This window comes from Coturnix japonica, chromosome 9 (assembly GCF_054131305.1).
Source record: "Coturnix japonica strain WE chromosome 9, WE-NBRP24, whole genome shotgun sequence".
NCBI lineage: Eukaryota > Metazoa > Chordata > Aves > Galliformes > Phasianidae > Coturnix > Coturnix japonica.
Window position 1 is genome coordinate 26,373,490 of NC_140671.1, and position 10,072 is coordinate 26,383,561.

General features: G+C 53.7%; 2 protein-coding genes across 3 annotated transcripts; both read left to right on the forward strand.

The window, feature by feature from the left end:
- The first annotated feature begins 1,819 nt into the window (after positions 1-1,819).
- Positions 1,820-4,547, forward strand: LOC107323251 (uncharacterized). The gene is made up of 7 exons (XM_085509722.1): positions 1,820-1,926; positions 2,401-2,459; positions 2,826-2,919; positions 3,058-3,166; positions 3,320-3,507; positions 3,718-3,843; positions 4,297-4,547. Exons 1-7 carry the CDS (start codon positions 1,895-1,897, stop codon positions 4,349-4,351), a joined length of 663 nt encoding a protein of 220 aa, XP_085365848.1. The 5' UTR covers positions 1,820-1,894; the 3' UTR covers positions 4,352-4,547.
- A 2,069-nt stretch (positions 4,548-6,616) lies between these two features.
- On the forward strand, positions 6,617-9,797 carry LOC107323298 (uncharacterized). Of its 2 annotated transcripts, XM_015882219.3 has the most exons (8): positions 6,617-6,881; positions 7,071-7,177; positions 7,651-7,709; positions 8,077-8,170; positions 8,309-8,417; positions 8,570-8,757; positions 8,968-9,093; positions 9,548-9,797. In XM_015882219.3, exons 2-8 carry the CDS (start codon positions 7,146-7,148, stop codon positions 9,600-9,602), a joined length of 663 nt encoding a protein of 220 aa, XP_015737705.2. In that variant the 5' UTR covers positions 6,617-6,881; positions 7,071-7,145; the 3' UTR covers positions 9,603-9,797. The 2 variants fall into 2 exon arrangements, with proteins under 2 accessions (XP_015737705.2, XP_085365849.1); XM_085509723.1 differs by lacking the exon at positions 6,617-6,881 and having other exon boundaries at positions 7,063-7,177; positions 9,548-9,775.
- The last annotated feature ends 275 nt before the right edge of the window (positions 9,798-10,072 follow it).

The following is a 10,072-nucleotide window of genomic DNA, read 5'->3' on the forward strand; positions in this document are numbered from 1 at the left end:
ACGTGCCAGCTTCCTCGAGCAGAAAAAAGGAGGACAGTGGCCCCTTCAGCACACATCGCAGCGTGTGCATAGAAAATTGCAGCGTGTGCATAGAAACTGGTTCCACTGTTGGCTTGGGCTGTCCATTGTGGAACCAGCAAACAGCAGGCCCTGTGGACTTCAGGAACCACCTTTGTAGCCCCTCACAACCAAAACTTTCTCCATATTCCCACTGAAACATGGCGCATCACATTCTCCAGATTTAGGGAGGGAAATGAGGATGAGAGAGGAACTGGAAGACTGAGATTCTGGAAGAAGGAAATGTATGAGGGTCCAGCATGAAGCTGTGCATAGAAAATATCTATGTGGGATTTGCTTTATCATGGTGCTGACCATGCAGATTCTTTGCATAGATCTGTATTGCAGCTCAGGAGCTGGAGAGGCCTACAAAGCCTTTGGTGGGCAGTTTGATATAAGTCATTCCCTAAGATCTAACAGCTCTCCTGGGTGCTTCCAGGCTCTGTGTGTGTGTGCTGCCTGGCACAGGCCGCACAGAGCTCTCCCTCCGGCCCATTCCAATGCTAGGCCCCGGTGTAGAGATGCAGGCCAAGCCGACAGGGCTGACGCAGGGCCTGCCCAAATCCAGCCCAGACAACCCAAATATAGCCTCCCCTTCCCCTTCCACATCAGGTTGGGAAGCAGCAATGAGAAGCTGATTGCACCCTTCCCTACAAGCCAGTGAATCTTTATATCATTTGGTTCGAGGGGATCTGAGATATCTTCCATTTCCAACCCCCCTGCCATGGGCTGGCCGCCCATCACCAGCTCATTCTTGCCAAGGCCCCATTCTTGGCAATGGGCAGCATTGCCAGGGCCTCGCTGCCCTGAGTAAAGAATTTCCTACAACATCTAGCCTAAATTTCCCCTCTTTTAGTTTAAACCCATTCCCCATTGTCTTATCACCGTTAGCATGCATAAAGTCACTCTTGTTCTTCTTTTTAGCTCCTTTTATAGACAGAAAGCTTGCCACAAGGTCTGCCTGCGGCCTTCCCCACTCTGGACAAGCCCAGAGCTCGCTCAGCCTTTCTCTGTTGCGAAGGTTCTCCAGCCCAGCCCCACATCCCTCCAGTGCTTCACCCAAGGCAGGATGTAGAACTGTACATGGGGCCCCAGGAATAATTTCAACTGCTGTTAATTTACCCTACAAGTCTGGCAAGCACATTTCCTGTGCGTACATGGCTGACGTGAGGACCCATAGTAGATCTGCACGATGCTTTGTCTTTCCTTGCACAGCAGGCAGTAGCAGGGTGGGGGAAGACCCCACCATGCCCAGCACAGCCCCCTACCCGGGTAGCAAGAAGCCTGGCAGGGTGGTGACGTGGGCAGGGTGGGGCCCTGCAGCCCCTTTGTGACATGGGCTGAATTCACAATGGGGCAGCACAGCTCACCCTTATCCCTGCCCTGCCCACAGCTCCCACCTCACACTTCCCTGAGAGGTGGAGGTGAACCCAGACGCGAGTTGCTGCTCTCGCCAGCGCTCTTCTCTCAGCAGCTGCTCTGCAGCGAGGAGGTGAAGGCAAAGGCAAGCAGTGCGATAGTGCTGGGTGTGTTTGGAGACGTGCAGAGGACGAGTGCAGGATCTCTGTGGTTGGTAAGAAAATTTGGACTCTTCCCTTGGTTGCAGACCAGCTCTGGGCAGCGCCTCAGGGCAGGACATGGAGGCACTGAAGGCTGTGGGGAGGGAGCCTGGGCTGTGGGTGATGGGGAGGCCGGCCGCCCTTGTGAGCAGCGATGGCTTTCTTGCTGGAGATCCCCTCTCACTTCTGTGTCCTTCTTGCAGATCACAAGCCTGACACTCTTGATCTAAGCCTGCAAAGGGCCAACTGAACTGAATCTAAACTAAAACTCAACTAAAATGAATCAGAGGAAGGTCTATGTACCTCCAAGGTAATGATCTTTGCTTCTGTAGCCCAGAGTGCCCAGAGGTGTCCAAGCTCTTGTTGCCAGGCCCAGTCTCATGAGTTGGTGTGCACGCACAGAGTCAAAGTAGTGAGTCTCCTTGCAGCCCCTGGCCACTGCAGCTTCTCTGGGATGGGGGCTCTTCTTCCTCCTTCCATTCCTCCCTCTGTGGGAGCGACTCTGAGGAAGGTCCATTTTCCATAAAGCTGCTTCTGCTCCCTCCCTTTCCAATTGGGCGAAGCAGAAAAGCACAAACAAGCAACAGACCAAAGCCAAGATGCTGACATTTTCCATCTGAGCTTTGTTTCCAAATACTACCTGGTTGTATATTCTGCTTCACAAAACTGAAGACAAGAGTCAGCAGTCCCAGTCTGGAGCAGCTCTGTGAGCAGCTTCGTTCCAGAGGCTGCAGCGGACTACACTTGTCCCTTCGTGTAACCGCTGCCTCTCCTTTATTTGCAGCTTTTGTCCCAAGGTTGAGGTGCCAAAATTTGTAAAGGAAGATGTCGCAGAGCAAAAAGGTACCGTGCTACCATGTAGATGTAACATAGAAAAGGAAGATTGTGTTACCGTGCCTCTGACTCCACGCTGCTCATGCCAGTGATTCTCCAACATGGCAGTATGTAGCAGGTCACCTCCTTTCCCAAAGGGGACCCATGGAAGCAATGGGTTCAGGAACTGCTGAGGGATCATCAGGGCCTTTGGAAATGGAGAGCTGGGAAAGAGTGGTAGTTGGAGAGCACGGTGTCCCCCCTAGGATGCCCAGCCCCAAAGGATAAGGGGCCAGGCCAGAAAGCAGCAGCAGATGCACGTGCATCTGGCATGGCTGTGCTGTGGTCAGTGTCTCAGATGCAGCTGTGATCAGCTTCTTTGCTTTGTGCTTCCAGAGTATCGAGAACGCCAGTTCCTCACTGGCCACATTCCACCCATCTGGATACGTGACCTGCTGGCAGAAGATGGGACCTATAAGGAGCCTGTATGGTAAGAGCTTTGGGAACTGATAGTGTGACCCCCTGAGCTCCCATTTGTCTGCGAGGAGCCCCTTCCTCGGCCCTTGGGCACGTTGAGCTCCCTCCAGGCTCCTGCTGTTCTCCAACATGCTCCCCGTGTTGCTTGCAGTGTGCTGCCGCCTATTGCAAAGAAACGGGCAGAGAGACGCCCGGAGATGAAGGAGAGGAAGGAAGAAGTCAAGCTTCCTCCTCTGCCTGGCCAGCGGGGAACATCACAGGTACTTGCACTGGGGTGATGGGTCAAGAAACACAGCTCTATGGAGAGGGAATCCCGGGAAGAGCCCTCCTGACCAGTTCATCCCCTCTGTTATTGTGGCACTTGGTTTCCTTATGGTGATGTGGGCTCCCATCTGCCTCTACTTCTCACACAGGCAAGGACACACTTCACAACACCCCAAGTCCAGCAGCGGTTCACCTCTCTGAAGAGCACCACACAGGAGAGGGAGAAGCCACGACCAGTAAAAATCTCCAGCAAGAAATCTAGCGAGGAGATTACGTGCCAGCTTCCTCGAGCAGAGAAGAGGACAGTGGCCCCTCCAGCACACATGGCAGCGCCCAAGTAAGTGTGCAGCAGCTCCCAGCAAGGCTTGGCAGAAGCCACGGGCAGTGAATGACCAAGTGTGGGGTCAGGGGAGCATGAAGCTCATCCCACCATGACGGGTGCTGGGGCTCCAAGGCAGCATGGGGTGCAGAGGTGGCAGTGGGCAGGTACTGGGGAAGGCTGCATCTCAAACAGGGTGTGAACAGGAGTTTCTCTCTGCTGTTGCAGTCACCAGTCACTGTGGGCGAGACATGTCCTGTCCACCTTGGAGTCATACAAGGTGAACCGGGAAGGATGGAGGAAGAAGGTGGAGCAAAACTGGCTCCATGCTGGCCGTCCCAAGGAGTACATCAGGTAAATATCTGCAGCAGCAACAGGATTTTCCGGCAGTGGCCAGTGCCTCCCTCGCCCTGCCAGCAGAGCTGGGAGGGACTGCCTTACCCTTAGAGCCTGGTGCCATAGAAAGCAGCATGCTCCTGAGGCTGTGCCCTAGAGCCAGAGCTGCCTTCCAGCCCAGGAGATGTGAGAAGGCAGAACTGGGGTCAGAGGGTGGGTGGGTGCTGCTGGGAGTTGGCTCTGCCTTTCCACTCCATGGAGACCATCCCACCACTGGGTTGGTAAGGACGCCCAGGCATCTTGCCTGGAGGACCCATCCCTACCTGGTCCCACATCCCAGCGCTGGGATGATGAGCTTCACGTGTGTCACACGAATGCAGCTGGTCCCTCATACTCTGCTGAAAGTGAGCAGGATATCTCTGCCATCTTCTTTGTGATTCCAAGTGCGCATCTTTGCTTCTCCCCTTACAGCTTTGTGAAGAAGATGGAGCTGCATGAAGCCAATGAAAAACACAAGGGCAAATGAGAGACCATCAGGCGGGCGCAGTGCAACCAGCTCATACTGTGCCCACTCACACCATGGCCATGAAATTGAAGCCCCAAGATTGGCAGTACCGGGGCTGAGAGGAGCCATATTGATACTGTAGATAACTCCCTTATTACCATCATTGCCTCTGCTGTAACAGCAAAGCAGAGCCAAATAAAGATCATTGGAACACCTTATAAGTTGGGGGTTTGTCATCGCTTGTCTTGCGCCATGTTCACCTGCAGGTCTTTGGGAAGGGCAGCCTGCTAGGTCCTGCAAGGACCGTATGCAATGAGGAGGAACTACTGAGTCCTTTGAGGGGAGCCGGGCCCTGGGGAGAAAGCTTTACAGATCGGAGAGCCTGTCAATCTCCAACCACATCAACTTTAACAAGTGCAAGTGCTGAGTTCTTCTCCTAGTATGTTGCAACCCTGGCTCTGTGTACAGACTGGGGGACGAGAGGCACTCTAGGAAGGGATGTTGGGTTTGTAGAGCCCAGAGAAAAGGAGGTGGAGGGAAGGCCCCATGGCAGCTTGCAGCTCCATTGTATTGGCCTGCAGCTCCATTGTGGTGGCCAGCAGCTCCTCACAGGGCCTGCAGCTGCCTCCCAGGACAGCGGAGGGGCAAAGCTGGGCAGTCCCTTAAGAAAATCTGCACTAATGGGGTATTTGATGTATTGTACTTTCTTCAAGAATATCCATCTGTCTGGCAAAGATCCTCCATGGGCTGTCAGAGAATCACAGAATCACAGAATTACCCGGGTTGGAAGGGACCTCAAGGATCATGTAGTTCCAACCCCCCTGCCTAGCAGGGCCACCAAACATACACATTTACTAGATCAGGTTGTCCAAGGCCCCGTCCAACCTGGTCTTGAACACCTCCAAGGACGAGGATATCTGCACTGACATACATAACTTCCTTTTACTACGACTTCTGTCCTCGCTCCCTGTGGCATTTTTGCCCTAACAATTTTTCACAGAGCTTCACAGACTGGTTCCACTGTTGACTTGGGCTGTCCATTGTGGAACCAGCAAACAGCAGGCCCTGTGGACTACAGGAACCACATTTGTAGCCCCTCAAAACCAAAATTTCCTGCATATTCACATTAGAACATGGCACATCACATTCCCCACATTTAGGAAGGGAAATGAGGATGAGGGAGGAACTCAAAAAGGAGAAGACTGAGATTCTGGAAGAAGGACATGCAGGAGGGTCCAGCATGATGCTGCGGGTGGGAATTATCTATGGGATGTGTTTTATCAGGTACTGACCATGCAGATTCTTTGCATAGATCTGTACTGCAGCTCAGGAGCTGGAGAGGCCTACAAAGCCTTTGGTGGACAGTTTGATATAAGTCATTCCCTAAGATCTAAATGCTCTCCTGGGTGCTTCCAGGCTCTGTGTGTGTGTGCTGCCTGGCACAGGCCGCACAGAGCTCTCCCTCCGGCCCATCCCAATGCTAGGCCCCGGTGTAGAGATGCAGGCCAAGCCGACAGGGCTGACGCAGGGCCTGCCCAAATCCAGCCCAGACAACCCAAATTCAGCCGCCCCTTCCCCTTCCACATCAGGTTGGGAAGCAGGAATGAGAAGCTGATTGCAGCCTTCCCTACAAGCCAGTGAATCTTTATATCATTTGGTTCGAGGGGATCTGAGAGATCTTCCATTTCCAACCCCCCTGCCATGGGCTGGCCGCCCATCACCAGCTCATTCTTGCCAAGGCCCCATTCTTGGCAATGGGCAGCACTGCCAGGGCCTCGCTGCCCTGAGTAAAGAATTTCCTACAACATCTAGCCTAAATTTCCCCTCTTTTAGTTTAAACCCATTCCCCATTGTCTTATCACCGTTAGCATGCAAAAAGTCACTCTTGTTCTTCTTTTTAGCTCCTTTTATAGACAGAAAGCTTGCCACAAGGTCTGCCTGCGGCCTTCCCCACTCTGGACAAGCCCAGAGCTCGCTCAGCCTTTCTCTGTTGCGAAGGTTCTCCAGCCCAGCCCCACATCCCTCCAGTGCTTCACCCAAGGCAGGATGTAGAACTGTACATGGGGCCCCAGGAATAATTTCAACTGCTGCTAATTTACCCTACAAGTCTGGCAAGCACATTTCCTGTGCGTACATGGCTGACGTGAGGACCCATAGTAGATCTGCACGATGCTTTGGCTTTCCTTGCACAGCAGACAGTGGCAGGGTGGGGGAAGACCCCACCATGCCCAGCACAGCCCCCTACCCAGGTAGCAAGAAGCCTGGCAGGATGGTGACGTGGGCAGCGTGGGGCCCTGCAGCCCCTTTGTGACATGGGCTGGATTCACAATGGGGCAGCACAGCTCACCCTGATCCCTGCCCTGCCCCACAGCTCCCACCTCACACTTCCCTGAGAGGTGGAGGTGAACCCAGACGCGAGTTGCTGCTCTCGCCAGCGCTCTTCTCTCAGCAGCTGCTCTGCAGCGAGGAGGTGAAGGCAAAGGCAAGCAGTGCGATAGTGCTGGGTGTGTTTGGAGACGTGCAGAGGACGAGTGCAGGATCTCGGTGGTTGGTAAGAAGATTTGGACTCTTCCCTTGGTTGCAGACCAGCTCTGGGCAGCGCCTCAGGGCAGGACATGGAGGCACTGAAGGCTGTGGGGAGGGAGCCTGGGCTGTGGGTGATGGGAAGGCCGGCCGCCCTTGTGAGCAGCGATGGCTTTCTTGCTGGAGATCCCCTCTCACTTCTGTGTCCTTCTTGCAGATCACAAGCCTGACACTCTTGATCTAAGCCTGCAAAGGGCCAACTGAACTGAATCTAAACTAAAACTCAACTAAAATGAATCAGAGGAAGGTCTATGTACCTCCAAGGTAATGATCTTTGCTTCTGTAGCCCAGAGTGCCCAGAGGTGTCCAAGCTCTTGTTGCCAGGCCCAGTCTCATGAGTTGGTGTGCACGCACAGAGTCAAAGTAGTGATTCTCCTTGCAGCCCCTGGCCACTGCAGCTTCTCTGGGATGGGGGCTCTTCTTCCTCCTTCCATTCCTCCCTCTGTGAGAGCGACTCTGAGGAAGGTCCATTTTCCATAAAGCTGCTTCTGCTCCCTCCCTTTCCAATTGGGCGAGGCAGAAAAGCACAAACAAGCAACAAACCAAAGCCAAGATGCTGACATTTTCCATCTGAGCTTTGTTTCCAATACTACCTGGTTGTATATTCTGCTTCACAAAACTGAAGACAAGAGTCAGCAGTCCCAGTCTGGAGCAGCTCTGTGAGCAGCTTCGTCCCAGAGGCTGCAGAGGACTACACTTGTCCCTTCGTGTAACCGCTGCCTCTCCTTTATTTGCAGCTTTTGTCCCAAGGTTGAGGTGCCAAAATTTGTAAAGGAAGATGTCGCAGAGCAAAAAGGTACCGTGCTACCATGTTGATGTAACATAGAAAAGCAAGATTGTGTTACCGTGCCTCTGACTCCACGCTGCTCATGCCAGTGATTCTCCAACATGGCAGTATGTCGCAGATCACCTCCTTTCCCAAAGGGGACCCATGGAAGCAATGGGTTCAGGAACTGCTGAGGGGATCAGCAGGGCCTTTGGAAATGGAGAGCTGGGAACGAGTGGTAGTTGGAGAGCACGGTGTCCCCCCTAGGATGCCCAGCCTTAAGAGATAAGGGGCCAGGCCAGAGAGCAGCAGCAGATGCACGTGCATCTGGCATGGCTGTGCTGTGGTCAGTGTCTGAGATGCAGCTGTGATCAGCTTCTTTGCTTTGTGCTTCCAGAGTATCGAGAACGCCAGTTCCTCACTGGCCACATTCCACCCATCTGGATACGTGACCTGCTGGCAGAAGATGGGACCTATAAGGAGCCTGTATGGTAAGAGCTTTGGGAACTGATAGCGTGACCCCCTGAGCTACCACTTGTCTGCGAGGAGCCCCTGCCTCGGCCCTTGGGCACGTTGAGCTCCCTCCAGGCTCCTGCTGCTCTCCAACAAACTCCCTGTGTTGCTTGCAGTGTGCTGCCGCCTATTGGAATGAGACGGGCAGAGAGACGCCCGGAGATGAAGGAGAGGAAGGAAGAAGTCAAGCTTCCTCCTTTGCTTGGACAGCTGGGAACATCACAGGTACTTGCACTGGGGTGATGGGTCAAGAAACACAGCTCTATGGAGAGGGAATCCCAGGAGAGCCCTCCTGACCAGTTCATCCCCTCTGTTATTGTGGCACTTGGTTTCCTTATGGTGATGTGGGCTCCCATCTGCCTCTACTTCTCACACAGGCAAGGACGCACTTCACAACACCCCAAGTCCAGCAGCGGTTCACCTCTCCTAAGAGCACCACACAGGAGAGGGAGAAACCGCGACCAGTAAAAATCTCCAGCAAGAAATCTAGTGAGGAGATTACGTGCCAGCTTCCTCAAGCAGAGAAGAGGACAGTGGCCCCTCCAGCACACATGGCAGCGCCCAAGTAAGTGTGCAGCAGCTCCCAGCAAGGCTTGGCAGAAGCCACGGGCTGAGAATGACCAAGTGTGGGGTCAGGGGAGCATGAAGCTCATCCCACCATGACGGGTGCTGGGGCTCCAAGGCAGCATGGGGTGCAGAGGTGGCAGTGGGCAGGTACTGGGGAAGGCTGCATCTCAAACATGGTGTGAACAGGAGTTTCTCTCTGCTGTTGCAGTCACCAGTCACTGTGGGCGAGACATGTCCTGTCCACCTTGGAGTCATACAAGGTGAACCGGGAAGGATGGAGGAAGAAGGTGGAGCAAAACTGGCTCCATGCTGGCCGACCAAAGGAGTACATCAGGTAAATATCTGCAGCAGCAACAGGATTTTCCTGCAGTGGCCAGTGCCTCCCTCGCCCTGCCAGCAGAGCTGGGAGGGACTGCCTTACCCTTAGAGCCTGGTGCCATAGAAAGCAGCATGCTCCTGAGGCTGTGCCCTTGAGCCAGAGCTGCCTTCCAGTTCAGGAGATGCGAGAAGGCAGGACTTGGGGTCAGAGGGTGGGTGGGTGCTGCTGGGATTTGGCTCTGCCTTTCCACTCCATGGAGACCATCCCACCCCTGGGATGGTAAGGACACCGAGGCATCTTGCCTGGAGGACCCGTCCCTACCTGGTCCTACATCCCAGCCCTGGGTTGATGAGCTTCACGTGTGTCACAGCAATGCAGCTGGTCCCTCATACTCTGCTAAGGGTGAGCAGGATATCTCTGCCTTCTTCTTTGTGATTCCAAGTGCACATCTTTGCTTCTCCCCTTACAGCTTTGTGAAGAAGATGGAGCTCCATGAAGCCAATGAAAAACACAAGGGCAATTGAGAGACCATCAGGCGGGCGCAGTGCAACCAGCTCATACTGTGCCCACTCACACCATGGCCATGAAATTGAAGCCCCAAGATTGGCAGTACCGGGGCTGAGAGGAGCCATATTGATACTGTAGATAACTCCCTTATTACCATCATTGCCTCTGCTGTAACAGCAAAGCAGAGCCAAATAAAGATCATTGGAACACCTTATAAGTTGGGGGTTTGTCATCGCTTGTCTTGTGCCATGTTCACCTGCAGGTCTTTGGGAAGGGCAGTCTGCTAGGTCCTGCAAGGACAGTATGAATCGAGGAACTATGGAGTCCCTTGAGGGAAGCAAGGCCTTCGGCTGAAGGCTTTACAAATCAGAGAGTCTGGCAGTCTCCAACCACATCAACTTTAACAAGTGCAAGTGCTGAGTTCTTCCCCTAGGATGGTCTAGCCCTGGCTCTGTGTACAGACTAGGGGACAAGAGGCACCCTAGGA